The following is a 23,072-nucleotide window of genomic DNA, read 5'->3' on the forward strand; positions in this document are numbered from 1 at the left end:
CTGAAGGTCACCGTAGTTCTGGGACACGTTTGTGAAACTGCGGTAACGTGAGCCGCAGAGCGCAAACCTGTTGTACCGCCGTCTGACATCTGTTGCTCCTCAGTAGTGTTATTATGGTAAGGATGGACTCTGAGCGAGGCGAATGGTGTTCCCACGGTTTTGCACTCGGCGGCTCATGTTACCGCAATCTTGGAAAGGGAGGAGTGAGCGGAGGGGAACTCAGTTGGTTGCAATCTGCAACCACACCACTAGATGTTGCCAAACACACTGTACCTTTAACAAACACAAATATGTTAAATATAATTAAAAAAACTGACACACAACTCTTGTTTATTACATTTTAATAATGTTGCATAATACAAAAAATCTCTTGCATTCCTCTGTTGAGCCATTACTTCCCTTGAATTCATTGTTTCAAAATAAATATCAAGGCAGACTTGAAGAGTTACACACCCTATATCCATCATGTATATGCAGCAAAGGAATCATAAAACATCAAAACATCTTAGCACAACACAACATTTTTGCTTTGCACACAAAAGCAGCCAATCAGTTCAGTGAGAATGACTAGTAGCAGAAAACTGGCCCAGATTTGCAATAGAAGAAAAGGCAAAAGGTATACAATATCTGATATGGACCGCGTATTTTTAAAGTAAATATATAAAAACACTAATTGTTGGGAAATCCAATAAAGAGTATGAAAAATATAAATAGAACTTTGTCTGTTCAATCAATTAAAATCTTTACAAAATAATATACTAGCGATAAGAAATTTATATTGTTTAATGACCTACTTAACAACTTTCATACATCCCTTTAAATAATAAAAAATCCTTTGGAAAAAGAAAGAAGTATGGTGTCTGACATTTCCATGAGGAGGTAGCTTCGCTCCTCCTTGATTGATGACTTTCACATACCAAATTGTACCTTGTCCTAAAAGTTATGACTTGTAGATGTATAAGCCATAAATAATTCAAATTCACAATAGCCAGGCCAGAAATGCAGTTCATATTGAGATTACTGATTGAAGTAAAGTTATGTTCATTTGTTACTATTGAGCATATGTATATATATATATATATATATATATATATATACACTGTATATCTGAACAAAGCTGTTTGCAAAGGCACTGTGATGCACAGCAATGTCAAATCAAAACAACTCGTACATAAAGACCCATTACCCAAAAAGGACTTTGGTGCCACCTGTCATGATAAGACAGCCCAATTATTTGGTTTGAACAACATATTGTTCACTGCTTTGACTTTGAGCTGCAGCAGGTGACACCCAAACACACAACTTTCAAATACTTTTTAAGAAATTTGCCAACAGTAGATCTGTGATTAGTGTGTACATACACAATTGACTGTTAAAAAAGATTCAATAATAATGGTGGAATTAAGATTCCACACTGAAGCTTTAATCTTTAAAGCTCAATAGAAACTGCCTATTTCTGGCAAGGCTAGTGGAAGTAGGACTCCAGGGTACCACGGCGGCGGATATCGGTTGTCCAGCAGTGGAAGCCACCACCCAGGGAGTTGGCATGGCGAATATTCACCTTTATGGTCTCGATACCTGCAAAAAAAAAAAAACACATTCATGCATCAAATACAGAGTATTTTCCTCACAGATGAATTAGAAGACCAGAACATCTGTTGAAATGAATCTTAAATGATGCAAACATGAGCTGGAATAACTTGAATGTACGAACTCACCAAGGCTCTCAAACATTTTTTGAATGGTGCCTTCATTGGCGTCAACCATAACACGCTTCTCACCCAACATCAGGACGTTCATGGACAGCCATTTGGAGGACATCCACAGTGGGTGGTCTACATAGGAAAGGAGAGGGAGAGTCTTTTTTCAGTTAAAAAATCGAAATGTTTTGCTAATATAAGAGAAGATATGTTTTAGTACCCACCGTCAGGAATCAGAGGGGTCGGAGGTTTCACAACAGTCCAACCAGCCTTCTTGAACATGTCGACCTGAGGTAAAGGACAAAGAGCAGGAGTGAACGTGGAGCACTACAAGTTAAAGTCCACAATAAGGCAGCACAGGACACTATAAGAAATGAAAAGTTGCCCATCCTGTTCTATAGTACTACCTGGCGACATGGACGATCAGGGTTAGACAGCACCAGTCCTGGCCCGATGATGTTAAAAGTGGCATCAATGTGCATGGGGTTAGGGTCCTTGAATGAGATGATGTGGATGTTGTAGTCTGGAGCCAGATGGCGCCGCATCCACTCAATTCCCATGTAATTTGTAACCTGCAAAAAACAGTAGAGGAGGTTTGAGGGAGGTTCCCATGCTGTATACTCAAGATGCAAATTCTTAAACTTTTATGACCATGTGTTAGTTTTTGAGTGAATAAATGGTAAATTGGTGTTCACGCGCACACAGAGACCTCTGTACGTCATCGAGATTAGCAGTAGCAAAACTTTGCTTTATCTTATCTTTAATTCTGTACATTGCATGTCGGTAAGCAACAGACGTTTAAACTATATAGACTTCAGAATTTGTACCTGCTTTAAGAAAGGTCACTGTCCATATCAGATAGCAGCACATGAAGTGTAAGAGCCTTCATACCTGACTCCTCTGGACAAAAAGGTCCCTCCCAGCTCGGATGAAGTCAGCAGCATCGAAGCAGGGCTCGTACTCTGTGGTCACAAACTTCCCCTCGGCCGCCAGCTTGTGTCGGTCCTCCACTGTGCGGATGGGGTAGTCCTGAAAGACACCAATAATGATTTAAACTCTAGCAATCCGTGTGTAGCCTGCAGCCTTTTGCCACGTACAGGGCAATAAACAGCACACAGCAAAGAGTTCTGTGGTGACATGAAGAACCTAAACAAGGTGTTTTAATGCAGATTTAACTTTATGTTGAAGTTAAAAACATAATCCCTTCAAAAAAACATTAGTCCTACACAGTCCACACTGTGAAACTGTCCTAATCTCACAAGATAAGGCCTCACCTGATCATACAGCTCATCGGCCATAGTGGGTTTAGGGGCAGTGGTCCATTTAGCGCCGTTTCTGAAGTACTCCTTGATCAGAGGCCTGTAGGCTCGGTACTCAAAGAAGCGAGCCCTCCAGGCCATAGGAGCCTCAATAATCTCATTCCCCACAACCATAAGGATGTCTCTTGGCATGGCAGCATACATGCCTGCAACAGATGCACGATAAGCTTACATTAAATATTCTCTGAAATACAATATGATGCATCGATGCTGTTATTCAGTATTGAGATCATTTCCTTAAGTAAAAGTAAAAGCATTACACTGTAAAAATACTCAATTTTGCATGCAAACTTTTACTTAAGTAGAAGTACATAAGTATGAACAGCAAAATGCACTTTAAGTATCAAAAGTAAAAGTACTCGCTAGGCATAATAGGCCTTGTCAGTGTTATATCAATATATTATTGGACCATTATTATTGATGCATAAACAAGTACTTTAATGTTGTAAAATTAAATCTCTAAAAATGCGTCATATTTAATAAACTGCAAAGTAACTATAATTGTGAAATACATGCTGTGGAGTAAATAGTACAATATTTGCCTCTGAAATGTGGTGGAGTAGAAATATAAAGTAGCTGTAAATGGAAATGCTCAAGTAAAGTACCTACAAATTGTACTAGTACTTGTAAAGTGTGTAAGTGTCTTCATGGATTACTGATCTGTGAACTACTTACAGACATATTTTTGATATTAATGGGCACATATATGAAAGGCTGATCAGTGAGTGATGCCTCTGCTTTGTCTATTTATTTACCTGATGATGCGAAGTCTGGAGTTTTGTATTCCTGGGACCAGTCGATGCGTTCTGGCCTCCTTACAGTGACGCCCTCGTGACGCAGAATATTGCACATTTCCTCAATCTCAGCAACAGCTTTTTTCAAGTGGTCCGCAGGAAAAGAGTGGCCCCCATACTTCTGGTAGAAGGGCCAATGCTTCTCATATGTGTTAGCCTGTTGAGAGGTTCACAATATGACAACCTGGACTTAATCTCATTGTCTCACAATTCAATTTAGGCATCATTTTACAGCTTTGGTGCACTTTTTTTGTCAGTGACCCACACATGAGCATTATGTAACCTGGTTCACATCTTGACATCATAGCTTACTTTCACTTCCACAGAGAAGGGAGGCACACGGGCGTTTTCAGCACGACCCACGATGACCTCCTCAAGAGGGTCCCATTCATTGTAGCTGCACACAGGGCATTCCTGCAGCACAGTTTCAGTAATAGGTTCAGCTGCATGCTGTGGCTGTGCAGCAGCTGCACTGGAAGTGCTCTGAAAGGCCCTCTGCACCCATCCAGTCGCCGCCCGGCCAAGCTGAGGGGGGAGGAAAATGGATAATTTTAATGTTCTGCAGCACAAAAATGGCCTTCAGTTTTGTGAAAACTATGCCATTTTATTTTAGTTAATAGACCTCTTCACATAAAAATAATATAGAGCCTACATATTAATACAACAGTTGTAAACAAAACTGTCTGTGTGTAATTAACATTGCTGTATTTGTTTTATTATTTCATTTTAGTTCCAGATACTAAGTGAAATAAGAAGGTCAAATAAATTACTTAATTGTCTGGCAGCTCACATACAAAAAAGGCCAATTCAAATACATTAAAAGAGTATATTCTGATATAACACAGTGTGCATACCAAAGAGAAATGCTCCAGTAAGGCAGATTTGTTTGGTGCTAAAGTACACGTGTTAATAAGAAGCCGCTATCTCCACAGAGAGTCCTCTGCTGGCTCAGGAGCAGCTCCAGTGTCACTGAGTCTGAGAGAGCATCTGTGACTATCAGCTGTTCACTGTCACTCAGGGACCAAACACCAGAAAGCTCTCTCAGCAGATAGAGAAACAAATCAATCCTTTGACTAAGGTCTCCTTGAGATAATCTGTGTGTTTTTTTCTTTTTCTTTTCCAAATTGTATTTTCAGCAAATAAAATGCTTACTCAGACAAAATCAATAAATCAATGATCTCAAGTGAAAGAAGCAGCTCAGATGTATAGCCTCGTGCAGATTTTCTTTATTCACGTTTACCAATATGTGCTTTTTTAACCAAAAAAAAAATCTAAAATTTTTGGAAGGATAAGAGAAGACATGAAACCACCATATAATACCAACCATGGCTCCGATCAGATGGGCAGCCTCGGCCCCCCTGCTACCTCCTCTCAGACACCTGACTCGCAGCATTGTCCAATGTGTTAGTGAGTGTGTAGTCTGTGCGCAGGATCCACCTCTCAGTCTGCTCATGAATGAAGACGCCTCAGCTCTCAGCCAACTTTATAGCAGCGGGTCTACGTGTCTCTGAGTCTATTGGTCGACCTCATGTGGGGAAGCAACGTGACTTGAGAAAAAAAAACACTTCTGAAACACAATCCCTGACGCCAGCAAATTCTTATCAACTGGGCTATACTTGCGTTAAAAGTTCTCAAGGACGACGTCTGAAAATATATATCAAGAATTATTTTCATTGTGAAGAATATTTTTTTTTCCCTCCTTGGGAACTGTTATTTCTGCTAAAGAAATAATGAAGGAACAGATTAAAGACATGTTGGCATTGCAAAATAAACTAAATGACTGGAATTAGGCTACATTTTGATTGCAATCGCATAAAAAAGGCTGGAAACACATACATTGAGCCTTTTAATCTATCCTATTTATATATATTTTATATTTTAAATTAAGTCTACAAGTCTAATGGTATGTTAAATCTTCTCTTATTATTATTTCCTGTGTTGATCACAAAATTGCAAAAAAAGGCTGGAAACACATACATTGAGCCTTTTAGTGATTTAATTTATATATATTTAATATTTTAAATTAAATCTAATGATATGTTAAATCTTCTCTGATTATTATTTCCTGTGTTGATTACAATAAAGGCCAAACAGGTAAAGCTGCTGGCCTCAGACCCAATGGGGCTACCTGGGCCAAACTTTTGCATTACTGCACTTTATGTATCTTCAGATCTTTTAACATAACAAAACAAAACAACCTTTTTGCGTGTCTTTAGCATTTCTATTGTACTTTGTTGTTACTTTACTCGTTAGCAACAGGCCCACTGGCCTAGCACGACCACTTTACTGACAACTACCCGCTGATCTGTTCACATCACACCTTATCACCTTATCATCTACACCACTCTGATCCCTTATAGCCTACTGGGGGTCAGGCATGTGATTCTGAGGACTATTAACCCACCTGGATGTCGAAACAAAGGGGCAGGAAACTTTGGCTTGCGTTCAGATCAACTGCAGGATTTATTCTGTACCTGCGGGTTTAATTTTGCAACGCTGTCTCTGAATGTTTTAATAGTTTCCTCTCAGCGCTATGCGCGACCTAGAGACCTGCTGGAGTGTTGCACTACAATGTAACAAGTGGAGTACAATGTAACAAGTAGAGTACAATGTAACAAGTGGAGTACAATGTAACAAGTAGAGTACAATGTAACAAGTAGAGTACAATGTAACAAGTAGAGTACAATGTAACAAGTAGAGTACAATGTAACAAGTAGAGTACAATGTAACAAGTAGAGTACAATGTAACAAGTAGAGTACTATGAAATTGGCATCAAATCACTATTTAAGACACAATAAAATTAAAAAAATATATATAGGGGTATCTGTTTTTAAACACATTTAACTTATTATCTTTGCAATGAACTGTACCATAGTCCCATAATGAATTGTACCATAGTCCCATAATGAACTGTACCATAGTCCCATAATGAACTGTACCATAGTCCCATAATGAACTGTACCATAGTCCTATAATGAATTGTACCATAGTCCCATAATGAATTGTACCATAGTCCCATAATGAACTGTACCATAGTCCTATAATGAACTGTACCATAGTCCCATAATGAATTGTACCATAGTCCCAATGACATTTTAACATCTTTTTTTAATGCCATTTCTTTTTAAATTCCTTTTACATAAAACATATTTAAAAAGAAGCAAATTTAATAAAGCTATTAAATAACTGGTTTTACTGTGTGCTATTTGGGAGTGTCATGCTTGCTTGCTTGCTTACTTGGCTGTTTTTGACTCCAGTGTGATATAATAACAATATTGTTTGGGAACATTACCAAAAAGACACTCTGGAAAGCACAGCAGAGGGTGAAAAAGAAAGTGGACAATCGAAGAAATAGATATCTTTGTGTCGGCTGTGTCGCCACATGCTTCTCTGGACTGTGCTCACAAGAGTTTCACAACCCAAAGACCTCATTGACCGCTGGAGGTCCCGCCCTCTGAAAAAATCTCTGGCTGGTGTCCAGGGGTTCACAGGATATGCACAGAGGATGCCTCCAGCTCTTATTAGCATCTTACCGGTCCAAAGGTCACAAAGACAGCTTAGTGATATAATATTTTATCATTAAAGCTGCACTAATCAATTCATGGTCACTAGGGGGCAGGAAAAAAAATCCATACAAGCAGATACATACACGGCTGATATACAGTGATGACGAGAGTTCAGGAAGTTACTGCTCCCAGACAAGAAATAGTCAGATAACCCCCCAAGAAAACTGCAACCTATTGTTTTCACACTTCATTTTTTAAAGATAAAATGTGTTATTTAGTAAGCTTTAGAGGTGCTGGTATAGGTGGATTTTGTTACTTTTAAACAGAGCCAGGGCAGCTTTTTCAACCTGTTTCTAGTCTTTGGATTACAGTTCTTAAAGCTGCAGTGTGTAGAAATGGAGCAGATATGATTTTAAATAAACATAACACATAAACTGCAGGACTTTTGAATGTGATGTTTGATCTGAGGGTCTGAGTCCTCGTCCACTTTATCAGAGAAGCTCTCAATCCCAGGTGTGTCACAGTGTTTGGTCATCAGGAGGACGGTGACGTCGTGCTCTATCAGTGAGGGCAGCACGTCCTCCACTGCTTCCTTTAGCTCTAGAAAGGGACATACAGTACAATCATAACCACCAAATACTAGTTTCAGATTAATATACAGATATTGGCCCAATAATTGGCATTGAAATATGCAGCGTTACAGAAAATGTAAGTATGATTAAAGCCAACCAAAACCTTGCAAGCTCAACTTTCACAGACTTATAAGTGTGGACAGCAGTAACTGAGAAGCAGAGCAGCTGGAAGACAGTCAGTGAACTTTGGTAATTAGTTCAGGAGACAACGACACTGTGGTTGCAGTATTTGGAGAGCAATTAATACGGTCTACATCCATAATTGGATTAAAAGCTGTTCCACTAATCTGAAAGGCAACTTTTGAGAATTCCTGAAAGCGTCCACTGAGCCTTGTCAAACCAGAGTGAAATTCTGTGCCTGAATACAACTAGAACCAGAAATCTCTATATAGGCCATGATATAGGCTTGAAATTTAAACTTCAGTTGGATATAAAATCATTTTGGTACTTACTCAAGTACTGTAGCCTAATTAAGTACAATTTTGAGTTACTTTTACTTCACTTGAGTATTTCCATGTTATGCCACTTTACTGCACTACACTTCAAAGGCAAATATTGTACTTTTTACTCCACTACATTTATTTGACAGCTTGAGTTACGAGTCATTTTACATAAAAAAAAAAAAAAGCACATGATAAATTTAGGCAATACTTTGCATTGTTGTAGAGATGAAACCAGTGGTTTCAAAACAAGCTGTGGGGTCCCTTGTCACTTTTCAGGTGCCTATGAGTTGTTAGACGACATGTGTAGCAGATCTTGTTTGTTATTGCTATCATCTCCCAACTCCACAGGTTTGGAGGGAGTCTGACCCTTTGGGTTGGGAACCTGGAATAAATCACCAAACTGTAGCCTGTATAAAGGAGTAATACAGGCCTATTTCACTATATGACTAATAATGATCAGAGAACCTCAAAATGCATTATTTTTTTGTCAGTTGCTAATAATTCCTTCAGCCGTTAAATGGACTGTTTGTAACTTTTTACACGTATAAATCTACCGGGTCGGGATCCCATGCGCGCTCGCATATGCATATGCGCGCTCGCATATGCACGCTCGCATGTGGCCGGAGTCTCTGCTCCTCTGCCTGCTTGCCTTCAGTCACACACCACACGTGTTGTCGCTGTCACGCTCCAACTCTACTCGTGCATGCGTGCAAACTCCACACTGCAGGAGAGTTAGTTTAGCTCTGAGAATATCTAGTGAATATACAATGGACGTTTCTGCTGCAGCTCCTCCAGACCAACAGAGGCTTTCCGTGTCTTGTGAAGTGACGGGGCTCCGCAACGAGAAACGATATTGTCGCTGACCGGGTGCCGGTGTCTCCCTGCGGGCGCATTCGGGAGACAATAACGTTTCTCTTCCTGCTTCAGCCCCGGCACCGACCCGCACAGGAAAAGCCAACACTAGGATCAGTGATTCATGGAGAGACCTTTGTCTGGTCAGCTAACATTACTGCCAAGCAGGTGAAATATAGTGATATTGTTGTCTTAGCTGACGTGTGTCGCCTCACTGTTTTGAGCGACGCTCGTTCAGGTATATTTAGAGCGAGCACAAGCCCGACGCTGACTTTCGTCCACTTAACGGCCACAGGTGTCGCTGTTAACCAGCATTTCTGAAAGTTACAAACAGTCCCTTTAACTTTGTTTTCTTAATAAATCTTGATCAGTTCTGTCATCCAAAGTGTGAAGACCACTCTTTTCCTTTTTTTTTTGCAATAAAAAAAATGTGCCACGCAGCTGCTGAGCAATAAACCATTCAATCTTCTGTATTCCAAATGATTCACATATTTTCCATTTTCCATGATCTTAACCTACTTTGTGAGAAAATGCCCCTCCCACTGAACACAGTCCGTAATGCCACAACATGCCCCATTCTGCAGCTGTGGCTACACCTTGTTTTTCTTTTTTCTACAGGACCTGTGGCTTTTAAACGAGACGACATGATGCTGATATATATGATTTCAGTCCTTTTAGCAAGTCTATTCATCATACCGTTCGCACTCAAGACTTTGTCCCCTTATCTCTGGATGGATATTCAGTATTTCGGGGATCTACTGCGGATTGTAGTGAAGTTTATGTCGAGGCGAAGGAGGAGACCTCTCTTCTTTGTTTTGGACCGTTTCTTGGAGCAGACCGCTGCGCATCCACACAAGCTGTTCATAGTGTTTGAGAATGAAAACTACTCGTTCACTTACACAGATAAGAGGAGCAACAAAACAGCCAACGCGCTTCTGTCTCAGACTGGGTATAAAGCTGGAGACACCGTGGCACTGTTCATGGGGAATGAACCCGTCTTCATGTTTACCTGGCTGGCCTTGGCTAAGTTAGGCTCCCCTGTGGCTCTTCTCAACCACAACATCCGCACCAAGTCTCTGCTTCACTGCTTTAACTGCTGTAAGGCCAAAGTGTTGATAGCAGCCTCAGGTATGCATCTGTGCACACAGCAAAAGAGCAAAACTTTACATAAAGTTAAGGCAGAAAGACCAGGAGCTGTTGACTTCCTTCCTGCATTCAGATTGGATGTTAAGTTTTTTAAACAGCTGTGAAACTAAATGATTTCTGGTTTTAATGTGACCTCAGTCACGCTTAAAGGTTTAAGCTGTTTTAGAAGAAGAAGAAGAAGAAGAAGAAGTTAAAGTTTGTTGCCCATTGTTGGCACAAACTCCTAAAAGTGAACATGCACAAACATGTTCAGTTATGGTATGCTGTACAGTTTGCTTTTAATTCAACTTTGTGTGTTTCATCACAGTGAGCCAAGTGGCTGGTACAGTTGATGTTTCATCAGAGATGTAAAGCCAGATTGATTTAACACAGTCATGTGCAGGGGGAAGGGATTTAAACCTGCAGTAGGCAGAATATTTTTGGCATCACTGGGCAAAAATAACCTTTCAGCATATTGTAATTCAAGTGTTCTGAGAGAAAACTAGACTTCTGCACCTCTTCATGGCTCTGTTTTCGGGCTTTAGAAAATCTAGCCCGTGACAGGAGACTTTGGCCAATCACAAGTCATTTCAGAGGGAGAGCGTTCCTATTGGCTGTTCATTCAATGGAGTTATGTCTCACTCACTCGTGAACTCCGATCATACGCTCAAACTAGGCAGCGCTGATCAAATATGAATCAATATTCTGTTACGTTAATGCCGATTTCTCTCCTCAAATGTTTTCAGAAACATCTTGTAGTGCACTGTTTAGCTGTAAAATGAGAAAGTTTGCTCCGGCTGGTGGGCGGTGCTTGGTATATTACTTTATCATTTTTCTCCCTTTCTAGAGCTAAAGGAAGCAGTGGAGGACGTGCTGCCCTCACTGATAGAGCATGGCGTCACAGTCCTCCTGATGACCAAACACTGTGACACACCTGGGATTGAGAGCTTCTCTGATAAAGTGGACGAGGCCTCAGACACCCCGCTCCCTCGATCCCTCAGATCACACATCACATTCAAAAGTCCTGCAGTTTATATTTACACCTCTGGAACTACAGGTATTGGTTTGTTTATGAGTTTCATTAGATAATCTGTTCACACAGCCACATATCAGTTCTTTGGTTGTCAAGGTTTGTGTCTTGTTGTATTTCAGGTCTACCTAAGGCAGCGGTGGTTAATCAGAACCGCCTCTTAACCGCTCTGGCTGTTTTATCTTCAAACGGTGTAACGTCTAGTGATGTCATCTACCTCAACCTGCCTCTGTACCACACAGCTGGATTCATTATAGGCTTTGTCGGCTCCATTGAGACAGGTGAGCCGATTGAGATGTTTTATTTTTATTTTATTCTATTACCTTTATTTAAAGGGACTGTTTGTAACTTTTTTAGCGTATAAATGTACAAAAGCGTATAAATGTATGCTTGCATAAAGCAAGCATATGTACCCACTCCCATGTTGATAAGAGTATTAAATACTTGACAAATCTCCCTTTAAGGTACATTTTGAACAGAGAAAAAATGCAAATGCAATTCATTTGCAATAAATCATAATTAACTATAGACAATCATGCAATTAATCGCGATTAAATATTTTAATCGATTGACAACCCTAGTTTAAATCCAATTTAAATCTTTATAGTTGAACATGCAACAGATTGTGAAACATTTTGAAGAAAGGAAAGAAACAGAAAGTTAGAGCCTCAAAAATTGCTTTAGGATGACTGGAGATCTACTTCATATTGTTTTCATCCTGTATCAGCCTGAACAGTCCAGTGTGGGTCAGGCTCTAGTGGGCACATCACTATACTTACACAAATATACACATATCGACAAGCAGCAAAAGAAAGCAGACATAAACATACTGTATATAGACCTACAGTTTAGTTCACTTTAGATAGGGTAGTACAAGTAGTGCAAGAGTACAGAGCAGTGCAATAATATGACTGATTAACCATAGCAATTTGAACACTAGCCTACACACTGCAGGAACACATCTGACTGGTTTTGTGAACAATGAAAATAATCTGAAACATTCATGTGACGATAGCATAGGGGAGAGTGGGGTGAGTTGAGCGGGCTTTTACTTGAGGCGTCTTTAAAGTGTACAACATGTACATGTACAGTATATACAGGGTGTGTTGCATCCTTTGGAATAATTGGATCTAAAAGCTTTCAAAATATGACTTTCCAAAAAAAGAAAAGTGGTCTCTTGGCTCAACCTGCCCCCGATGAGGGGTAAGTTGAGCCTCGGGAGAGGATGTTGAGCCATATCGGTACGCCTAGTCTATCAATCATACCTGTCTATCACTGATGTTATCAAAGAAGTCCCCCACATTGAGCCTAAAGGCAGCAGCTCTTCTGACAGATGGTGACACACCCTAAAACCTGAACCAAACACATCCTAGAAAATGTAAAAAGCCTATATAATCATCTTTTTATTCATCCTTTATTGAACCGTGTCAGTTTACATTGAGCTTGACAGGACAAGCTGAAGCTATAATCTAATTATATATAATAATAAATGGCTCCATTGAGACAGGTGAGCCGTTTGAGATGTTTTATTTTTATTTTATTCTATTACCTTTATTTAAAGGGACTGTTTGTAACTTTTTAAGCGTATAAATGTACCGGGTCGGGACACATGCGCGCTCGCATATGCGCACTCTGCTCACAGAGTTAATTTAGCTCTGAGAATATCTAGTGAATGTACAGTGGACGTTTGTGCAGAAATAAATGCTGCAGCTCCTCCAGACCAACAGAGGTTTTCCGTGTCTTGTGAAGTGACGGAGCTCCTCAACGAGTTACGTTATCGTCTCGTTACCGACCGGGTGCCGGTGTCTTCGGCTGCCGGCTGCGGTCGGGAGGCGATAACATAACTCGTTGAGGAGCCCCGCAGCTGAAGCCTGCGCTGAGCAGGAAAAGCCAACACTAGGATCAGCATTGATTCATGGAGAGACCTTTGTCTGGTCAGCTAACATTACTGCCAAGCAGCTGAAATATAGAGTGATATTGTGGTTTTAGTTGACGTGTGTCGCCTCACTGTGTTGAGCGATGCTCGTTCATGTCTATGTAGAGCGAGCAAGCGCGAGCTCGACGCTGACTTTCGTTGCCTTAACGGCCAGGTGTCGCTGTTAACATGCATTTATGGAAGTTACAAATAGTCCCTTTAACCAGATAAATCAATTGAGAACCAATTCTCATTTACAATGACAACCTGGCCAAGAGGCAGCCACAGAAGGCAAGCGACAAGACATTAGAACATAAATACAACTAGCAATAAAACAACATTAGTAGGGCTGTCAATCGATTAAAATATATAATCGCAATTAATCGCATGATTGTTAATCGTGATTAATCGCAAATTAATCACACATTTTGTATCTGTTCAAAATGTACCTTAAAGGGAGATTTGTCAAGTATTTAATACTTTTATCACTATGGGAGTGGGCAAATATGCTGCTTTATTCAAATGTATGTATATATTTATGATTAGAAATCAATTAACAACACAAAACAATGACAGATATTGTCCAGAAACCCTCACAGGTACTGCATTTGGCATAAAACAATATGCTCCAATCATAACATGGCAAACTGCAGCCCAACAGGCAACAACAGCTGTCAGTGTGTCAGTGTGCTGACTTGACTATGACTTGCCCCAAACTGCATGTGATTATCATAAAGTGGGCATGTCTGTAAAGGGGAGACTCGTGGGTACCCATAGAACCCATTTACATTCACATATCTTGAGATCAGAGGTCAAGGGACCCCTTTGAAAATGGAAATGCCAGTTTTTCATCAGTTTAGAGCATTATTTAGCCTCCTTTGCGAGCTAGCTTTAAAACTGAGCCTGTTACAACCTGAAAATCGCAAGTTGCGTTAATAAGTTCAAGATATTAGTGGCGTTAAAACGAATTTGCGTTAATGCGTTATTATCACGTTAACGTTGACAGCCCTAAACATTAAAACAAAATTAAAACATCACAATATATACAACAATATACAGTTTGTGCTGTGTTCGAGAGGCATATTCAGAAGCAGGTGCATTGATCAGAAACTATCGCTTGTAATGAGTTATTAAAGGAGGGTAAAGGGATGAGAGTGTGGAGTTCTGGCATTTTTTGCAACCCGTTTCATTCACTAGGAGCAGCAAACTGGAATGAGTGACGACCAAAGGAGGTGCCGACTTTAGGAATGACCATACTTATAAATTTGCTAGAACATAGTGAGCAGAGATATGGAGGGATTTTGCGTATGATAGTTTCATAAATAAACTGGTACCAGTGGATGTGACTCCTGGTATGGAATAATGGCCAGTTGACTAGAGAATACATTTGATGAGTGTTGAAAGGGGCCCCGGTGACAAAGCGAATGGCAGTATGGTAGATGACGTCCAGTTTATTGAGAAGATTTTTGGAGGCCATGTGTCTCTGCTTCTTAAGATAAATAAACCATTTAAAAAAGCCCTTGGATTAGCTGAAAAATGTGTCGTCACAAAGCTGTTTTTCTTAGCTCTTCTTCTTTTTTATGAAAAGTGGATGTTACATACATAGAGATACATAGTTTTCACAGGACAACAACAATAGTTAACACATGATGTTTATTCATTTTACTACTGTATTATGAAAAAAACAAGCTATGACATGTCAAAATTCATATATTTAGAATGATTAATCTTTCAACATGCAGTGACAAGGTATCGAGGTATCACTTGAACCTCAGATCTCTGTGGTTGAGGGCAAGTAAATATTATTATGCAGATTTACGACAGTTGCACCCTGTTACAAAACCTTCATAAGGTTCTCAGGCTAAATATGAGGCAAAATTGTAAACTGAATCCACACACTACACAAAAAGTGATGCCCCTGCTCCTCCTCCTCTTCCTCCTTCTTGTTTTCCTGCTCCTTTGGGAAACTAAATGAAAGAGTCTTTTGTCGCTGTTGACCAGGAATCTGAACAGACCACAACCAGATTACCTCTATTTTCTAACTGCTTCTTTCTAAATGGGCTAAAGTTCACGCTGCTATTATGTGTCTGGGTAAGCAGCCTGAGTTACAACACTGCTGCAGAACAATCCCCGTCCTGTTGTGTAGTACATGCAGTTAAATGGTATGCAGTTCAATATTGTTGGCATGAGTGTTTTGAAAATATCCAAGTCTTACATGAAGTACAGTAATTAATCTTTAATTCAAGTCAAAATATAGTGTAGAAATAACTAGGGATGCTGCAGTTAATACAATAGTGGTATTTGTAGATTTATTACACCTGGCATTTATTGGTCAATCATTTTTAAAATGTAGCTGAATATCCTTAATAAGCATTTTGTCTTTTTTTGAATGGGCATTACCTGTATCTTTACTTTTATAACTATTATTTAAAGTCTTCAAAAGTTCAGCAGAATTGAAAGCCATAAAAATTTATCTGAATCTTTTGTCATCACATTTCTTTGCTCTTTAGCTCATAATCAAATTTTAATTTTTGCTGTCTTATTTTGAAGGGTCAACGATCATTCTGAAGAGGAAGTTCTCTGCCTCTAAGTTTTGGGACGACTGCAGGAAACACAGTGTGACTGTTGTGCAGTACATAGGAGAGGTGATGCGTTACCTCTGTAGCACACCGAAGGTAAAATTATTATTATTATATTTATTTTTTATTTTGTCAGTGTGACATAGTACAAACAGGTGACAAATTAGACAGACAAAGGTGTAACAAATGTACAGAATATACGAAATAGACATTAACACAAGACGTATGAAACCAACGTTATGATTTCAATTTGGTATAGATTTTGTTTTGTTTTCGTTAGTGGGAGTATTGTAAGTATTTGTGTACATGTATGAAATCTGTAAGTGTGTCATATATATGAAAAACTGACCAGAGCAATGTGCAGGTATCCGAGGAGAAGTAGTAGGAGGAGGAGAGAGAGAGAGAGAAATAAATAAATGGAAATAATAATGATGTTGAAAGGTAAATTCAATAGCTACATAAATAGATAAATAATAATAATAATAATTATTATTATTATTATTTATTTTTTTACTTTTGTTATTATTATTATTATTATTTATTATTTTTCACGCAGTGTTGCTGCAGCCATGCAGAGTTCAGTACTGCAAAACTAAGCTGATTTTGAAGTCTGATGGCAATATTTTGTAACTGTTTTAAGCTGCTGATACCGCCCTTTAATTTCTTAATCATTTTATGCTACTAAGTATCAGTTATTCCATGTTTACACCACTTCGTTTTCTCTGCAGTCTCAAAAAGCCTCTGCAGCAATGTCTTGATCAGGTGACAGTCAAAACTCTCAACTGAATTGCAAAGTGTGCCATTGCTTTAGGGCTGGCACGAGATAAAGGTCACCCCTCCCTCTTAATCAGGGCGGCAGGGACATTTGAATAGATGATGCCTTCAAAGGAAGTTTTTTTTCGACCGAATGTAATTGTACAATGTAAGGGAGAACAAAAATGTATATGATTGCATTGCAGTTTTAGTCATCTGTGGTTGTGAAGGAGCTGTCATGATGTCGAACCGTCGTACCTGATGCCTCATATTCAAAAATATCGCTGCGATATATTGACTGACTGATATATTGGTCCAGCCCTATTTCATAACCTGTATCTCTTCATTCAGTTTTTCAATTACTAGAAAGATTGTAACACAAATAAGCTCACACAATATCTTTGGCTTGGCGTGTGGGAACGATGTGTTCCTCTCTGCTATTTCAACCAGTGTAAAACTCCTTGTGATCAGGACAGCTGCCAAGACAGAGCACTGTAAACCTGCTGCAGCAAGCTGCCTTTGAGACAGATCTGGTCAGAGAGAACTTTCCAAATCAGTACATTCCCGCAGAGCAGCACAGTTGGCTTACCAAAATAGAAATCGTTAAATCGCAACTATCGGGTTCCAGCCTTCTGCGTCATTATCTGTAAGGGTTTGAACGGCATGAAACATTATGGATGCATGTATATATGAATTGCTGATGTGATAAATGGATTTTGAAAGTAGCATTGCATACTTTCCAGATCTCTTAAAGATGCATCTGCTGTATTTAGGAGCACTGTAAACATTCTGCCTACATGTATGGCCATTCAGAGTATCTAATTGCATCACATGAAGTGCAGTCTCAATTTACTGCATGACCGTGTTTGAGTCAGAGGAGGTGGTCTGTCTGTATCTGGTCACCACTAGGAATAGATGCTGACCTTAACTTAGACCATATCAAGTAACTTGGCAACTAAACTACCCTGTACTAGTAGACGTTAGTGTCACATGTATTACAGTGAATTGTATTTATTATACAGTATTTGTTTGGTTTTTAGAGAGATGAGTTTTTTAAGTCACACTGAAGTATTTTTGGTCTTGCGATCTGGTATTTAAATTACAAATTCTCACATATAGACAGGAATTAGCCACTTGATCAGAGAGGATCTTAATTAATTAATTAGATGACTGATGTCTGTTGATTATAAAGCACATGACTTCACATATGTGTGTGTGTTTCAGGGGTGCAAACATGTCACCTTTTGGCAAAATCTGCGTTTTGAATCCAAAATAGGTCATTTGTGTGGTTTGTGTAGATCCAATGAGTTTTGTAAATTTTTGGAGGATGGGGGGTGTCTGGGTCTGTTTAGCTTGCAGCCCATGTCTGATTCTGGCCGCTCGGGCCTTTACATGTAGCAGTAAGATTGCATTAATCTTACACAAAAAAGTGTGTTCCTATTGTAACAAATGTCCCTGTTAAATTACAGTAAACTACTGGCAGCTACTGTTGCCAGCATGAAACTTTTATTATACCGTTTACCTACTGTAATCTACAACAACAGTTTATTACTGTAACAAAATATTACAGTAGTATGCTGTACAAGCTTTACAGTATAATACTGCCAGCTGCTTGGTTGCCATTATGTTGTTATTTTAGTACTGTAATCTCCATAAACAGTTATTAGCCTACGGTAAATGATATCTGCAGTTGGTAACTATGAGCAAATATGACATAAGGTTTTATAACATGGGCACTATATGCTGACAGTGGTGCATGAGACAATCTGTGAAAGTAATTATGTTCCTCTGCCTCCCTCTTGTGCTTCTAATGGCATTTGCAAGTTTCTACCGCGCCCGAACAAAAACTACCAATCAAAGCCGAGAACACGATTTTTTTCAGATTACCTGTCTCATATATTATTGTCAGGATATATTGACCATTTTAATATATATATATATATTTTTTTATCATATTTGCTCAAAGTTACCAACTTTAGCTTTTAAGTTCTGAAGACTGTGATTTTTACTGTCCTCATGTTAAAATCAACTGTAAATCCACATTTTAAGGATTCATTCAAAATTCTTCCTGGGGCGTTCACATCTTTGTCACCTTTTTCAACCCGGATGAGTTTGCACCCCTTCTGTGGTTGATAACATTCATTCGATTCTAGTACTTTGACAATTTAAGCTAATCAGCTATCAAATCAGGTATTTCAGTAGTACTTGCAAAATGCGTGATCTATTTCTTTTCTTTTTTTATGTGACAATCTAGAGAGAAAATGACAAGGACCATAAAGTAAGACTGGCCATTGGCAACGGTGTCAGAGCAGAGATATGGAGAGAGTTTCTCAATCGCTTTGGGAACATTCAGATCCGAGAGTTTTACGCCTCCACAGAGGGAAATGTGGGATTTGTCAACTACGCAGGGAAAATTGGAGCTATTGGACGAGTCAACTTTTTTCATCAGGTAAGAATGAGATCAGAAAAACTTTTATGTTTCTGTTAACATTGTTGTGTATATGTAAAAATAAACTTATATGTAAATTTGTTGGATTCACACATATGTCTTATATTAGATATATAAAGTTGTATAAAATGTGTAAAGTATTTAGTTAGTATAAAGATGTATTGGGCACATAATGCAACACTGATGTCTTTACTCCTGTAGAAGCTGTTTCCCTTCACTCTGATTAAGTACAACACGGAGCTGGATGAACCGATTCGAGATGCTAACGGCCTCTGTGTGGAGTCACCCAAAGGTGAAGAAACTCCTGCTTAAACTTGATATAGATTTCAAGTAGTCAATTGATAGACAATGGCAGTAAAAGACACGTCTCTTGGCTTTTTCTTTAAGGTGAGACCGGACTGCTGGTGTCAAAGATCACAGACATCGCTCCTTTCGTCGGCTACGCCCAGAATGAAGAACAAACTGAGAGGAAAAGACTACGTAATGTTCTCAAGAAAGGAGATCTTTACTTCAACAGTGGAGACCTAATGAGGATCGATAAAGACAACTTCATTTACTTTCAGGATCGTGTAGGCGACACATTCAGGTACAAAACTCCTCTGCACCATGATTTGATTTTGATGCTCATTGTTTGTTTTTTACAGATATTATACAATGACAAATGAAAGACTTTTACAAATAGAGGATAAAACATCACAAGCTTACTGACTTTTTACTGTTAAAGGTGAAAATGGTTAAATGATGTATTACAGAATATATCCATTGCGTTTTAGTTTCTTTAGAGATCATAACTTTCTCTTTAACAGAAATTCTGCCACTTTTTGTAGAAATTTAGAAAGAAGAAAAAAAGTTCTTACTAATGATTAAATACAAAATTAAACATAAGGGTTATACCTTTTTTTCTCCCAAATGTGCCATTTTCTTTCCTTTTATATTTGTATGAATATCCTCTTCCTGTTTGAGACGCAATCCGTTATTCTTATACAACATGCTTTCTACCAAAACTATCGAAACTGGAGAATTTTACGAGACAACTTCAAGAACCAGTGTGTAACAAATCTGCTACACGCTTGGCACACGGCTTCAGTTGGTTGCAATCTGCAACCTCACCGCTAGATATCTCCAGATCCTACACACTGCTCCTTTAATATACTGTATATATAATACATTTCCTATTGGTCCCTAAATGCAATTTTCTAGCAGTCCTGCAACACTTAATGTACAAACCTGCATGTTATTCACCAGACTCTTTTGAATGAGTGAGGCAAACTTGTATTTGTTGCTCAGACATGAATATGTTTTTGATTCCTCACATGCACAGACCTGTAAATTGATATAACGTTGTAACTTCATTGAGCCCACAGATGGAAAGGTGAGAATGTGGCCACGAACGAGGTGTCTGACATCTTGACCATCAGTGATTGTCTCAAAGAAGCCAATGTTTATGGAGTCCAAGTGCCAGGTGACGGTCATTTCCTCTGCACATTTTACCTCACAGTATGTTTGATAAGAATGTCATGACTTCCAAATGGCAAAATATTGAAGAAAGACATTGATTTGGTAATGAGTTGGTAAATAAATGCTTGTTTGGCAACGTAGGGCATGAGGGGCGGATAGGGATGGCAGCTGTCACTGTGAAGGAAGGTGCCCAGTTTGATGGAAGTAGAATATATCACCATGTGGTGAACTACCTGCCTTCATATGCTCGACCTCGCTTTATAAGAATACAGGTACGTTTATTTCACACACACTTTTGGAAGAAATGACGCATTAAATGTAAAAAAAAATTAATAAAATTTGTGATGGAGTGTCTGTGCCACCATTTCAATATTGGACAATGTATTTTTCCCACTGTGTTTGCAGCATGTGATCAAAAGCAGATGATGATATTTTGAGTATTTTGTACTTTTCTTCCAACTAGAATGCCGTGGAGGTGACGGGGACTTTCAAGCAGATGAAGGTGAAGTTAGTGGAGGAGAGTTTCGATCCAGGACGTATCCAGGACCCTCTTTACATCCTTGATGATGCAGAGAAGAGTTACACACCGCTGACAGCTCAGGTCTACAGCTCCATCATATCAGGAACCATCAAACTATGAGTAGGCTCTCAGTGTTCACTAACTGTGCAGGCTTTTCAGTCTGGCTGCATTGATACTTTTAATAATGAACTTCCAGGTCAATGACTGAAAAAATCTATTTTAATAATTGTCATATTATTTTCTGTTTAGTAAAAATAATGTGGAAACTTAAAGGTACAGTGTGTAGGATTTGGTGGCATCTAGTGGTATGGTTGCAGATTGCGACCAACTGAGTATCCCTCCACTCACTCCTTCCTGCGGTAACGTGAGCTGCAGAGGGAAAAACCGTGGTAACGCCGTTCGCCTTGCTCAGCGGTCATCGTTACCATAACAACACTACTTTAGGAGCAACGGAAGTCAGATGGCGGCTGGCGGTATCACGGTTTCGCACTCTGCGACTCACTTTACTGCAGTTTCAAGTGTCTTGGACAACTACGGTGGCCTTCAGGTAACTTAAATACGTGAAAGTCTCTCTAAGGCCAGTGTTTGTTCATTCTCGGCTACTGTAGAAACATGGCGGACTCCGTGCAGAGGACCTGGATTGCTCCCTATGTAGATATGAAGGGCTCATTCTAAGCTGGCAAAACACAACGATTCTTAGTTTCAGGTGATTATACACTAATGAAAACGTAGTTATGAATATTATATTACATTTCTACGAATAGATCCCCTGAAATGTTACACACTGTTCCTTTAAGCGGCTTTATTAAAAACAAATTGGAGATTTTACTTTATTCAGTCTAACAATAGTGCTGACAAGCGTTGCTGTATGTATGGACAAACAGATGTAGTTTAATGATATGTTTTTGAGAACAAACTTTAGGACAGTGGCTATTGGACTTTCTTTTACAGGTAGTATCTGATGTACCTAAAATATGTTGAACAGGACCTAATAGAGATGTTTAGATTCATGTGCCAATATCTGTAAATATGAATTACTTTCCTAAAAATTAAAGTGATTTTTATTGTAAAACCAGGACTAGTTTCCATGTCCATGTCTGCTCTGATTTTACTCATAATTATTATATCAATACAAAAACAAATCTCAGATGCAACAGATGTGGAGAGACCACAAGGTCTCTGTCCTCAGTGTAGTTGTGATATACACTAATTACACTAGTATACTAGTTAGTTAGTTAGTTAGTTATTTTATTGACACAAAAACAAAACATTTGGGTCCAAACAATATACAAAACAAAGAAAAAATGTAATATACACAATAAACCCATTAGTAAAAATAAAGAAATATTAAAAGGTAATACAATTAAAACCACAAAATCCCATCAGTCAGTCTAAAGACACTTGCTGATGCTCAAATAACGCAAGGCAAACGTGTAATATAACTAGAATTATTTTTTAACAGTGTCCACAAAGTGCTCAATTCACAAAGAGTACTCAAGTGAGCTCAATTCATTGAAGTCATCTCCATATTTTTCACGGATATCCTATGTGCAAGGGCACACAAGTATGTGTCCTTCGTTTTGTATGCCAGTCTTACAGTAACACACATGTTGCTCAGGTGGTGTATGCCTCCACCTCCCCATTTCTACTCGTAGTCTGTGAGAGGACAACCGGAACCGTGTAAAGGTTTTTCTCAAATGGTCTTCAATATATGATGCATTACTGGTGTAAAGTGGATTGACGGATATATCTGGGTTGATGGCTCGGTAGGTTTTGTGTCTTGTTCCCTCTTTAGATTGTAATTTCTCAATCATTTCCATCTGGCAGAGGTTCGCTGCCGCGAGAGCGCATTGGTCTCCTAGATGGATTCCAAGCCTTGTCAATCCACAGCTCCACTTGAACCTTGTCCAGTGTGGAGGCAGCATCCTCTCTCTACTCAGACCTGAGCTGCATCTCAATTCCCGATTTTTTGCCTCCTCGTCTCCTCGCTCCTCGC

The 23,072-nt window shown here is 39.1% G+C and overlaps 2 protein-coding genes across 2 annotated transcripts; one reads left to right on the forward strand and one right to left on the reverse strand.

The window, feature by feature from the left end:
• Positions 1 to 324: 324 nt before the first annotated feature.
• gatm (glycine amidinotransferase (L-arginine:glycine amidinotransferase)) lies at positions 325 to 5,293 on the reverse strand. The gene is made up of 9 exons (XM_074619867.1): positions 5,138 to 5,293; positions 4,126 to 4,338; positions 3,775 to 3,970; positions 2,975 to 3,165; positions 2,592 to 2,729; positions 2,108 to 2,272; positions 1,925 to 1,988; positions 1,719 to 1,835; positions 325 to 1,578 (listed from the first exon to the last, which is right to left on the reverse strand). Exons 1-9 carry the CDS (start codon positions 5,264 to 5,266, stop codon positions 1,466 to 1,468), a joined length of 1,326 nt encoding a protein of 441 aa, XP_074475968.1. The 5' UTR covers positions 5,267 to 5,293; the 3' UTR covers positions 325 to 1,465.
• A 4,504-nt stretch (positions 5,294 to 9,797) lies between these two features.
• On the forward strand, positions 9,798 to 22,171 carry LOC141758467 (long-chain fatty acid transport protein 2). The gene is made up of 10 exons (XM_074619938.1): positions 9,798 to 10,375; positions 11,220 to 11,429; positions 11,525 to 11,683; positions 15,868 to 15,992; positions 18,904 to 19,098; positions 19,300 to 19,390; positions 19,486 to 19,684; positions 20,463 to 20,560; positions 20,698 to 20,828; positions 21,020 to 22,171. The coding sequence occupies exons 1-10, from the start codon at positions 9,892 to 9,894 to the stop codon at positions 21,194 to 21,196; spliced, it is 1,869 nt and encodes a 622-aa protein (XP_074476039.1). The 5' UTR covers positions 9,798 to 9,891; the 3' UTR covers positions 21,197 to 22,171.
• Positions 22,172 to 23,072: the final 901 nt, after the last annotated feature.

Source organism: Sebastes fasciatus, chromosome 2 (genome assembly GCF_043250625.1).
Source record: "Sebastes fasciatus isolate fSebFas1 chromosome 2, fSebFas1.pri, whole genome shotgun sequence".
NCBI classification, from domain to species: Eukaryota; Metazoa; Chordata; class Actinopteri; order Perciformes; family Sebastidae; genus Sebastes; species Sebastes fasciatus.

Excerpts from the sequence above, each read along its gene's own strand:
- LOC141758467 (XM_074619938.1), top strand. The coding sequence starts at position 9,892 with ATGATGCTGATATATATGATTTCAGTCCTTTTAGCAAGTCTATTCATC. Across the intron at positions 11,684-15,867 it reads TGTCGGCTCCATTGAGACAG|GGTCAACGATCATTCTGAAG; the intron begins GTGAGCCGATTG and ends CTTATTTTGAAG. Across the intron at positions 19,391-19,485 it reads CTGTGTGGAGTCACCCAAAG|GTGAGACCGGACTGCTGGTG; the intron begins GTGAAGAAACTC and ends TTTTTCTTTAAG.
- gatm (XM_074619867.1), bottom strand. The coding sequence starts at position 5,266 with ATGAGCAGACTGAGAGGTGGATCCTGCGCACAGACTACACACTCACTA. Across the intron at positions 1,836-1,924 it reads GACCCCTCTGATTCCTGACG|ACCACCCACTGTGGATGTCC; the intron begins GTGGGTACTAAA and ends TTTCCTATGTAG. Across the intron at positions 1,579-1,718 it reads AAAAATGTTTGAGAGCCTTG|GTATCGAGACCATAAAGGTG; the intron begins GTGAGTTCGTAC and ends TTTTTTTTGCAG.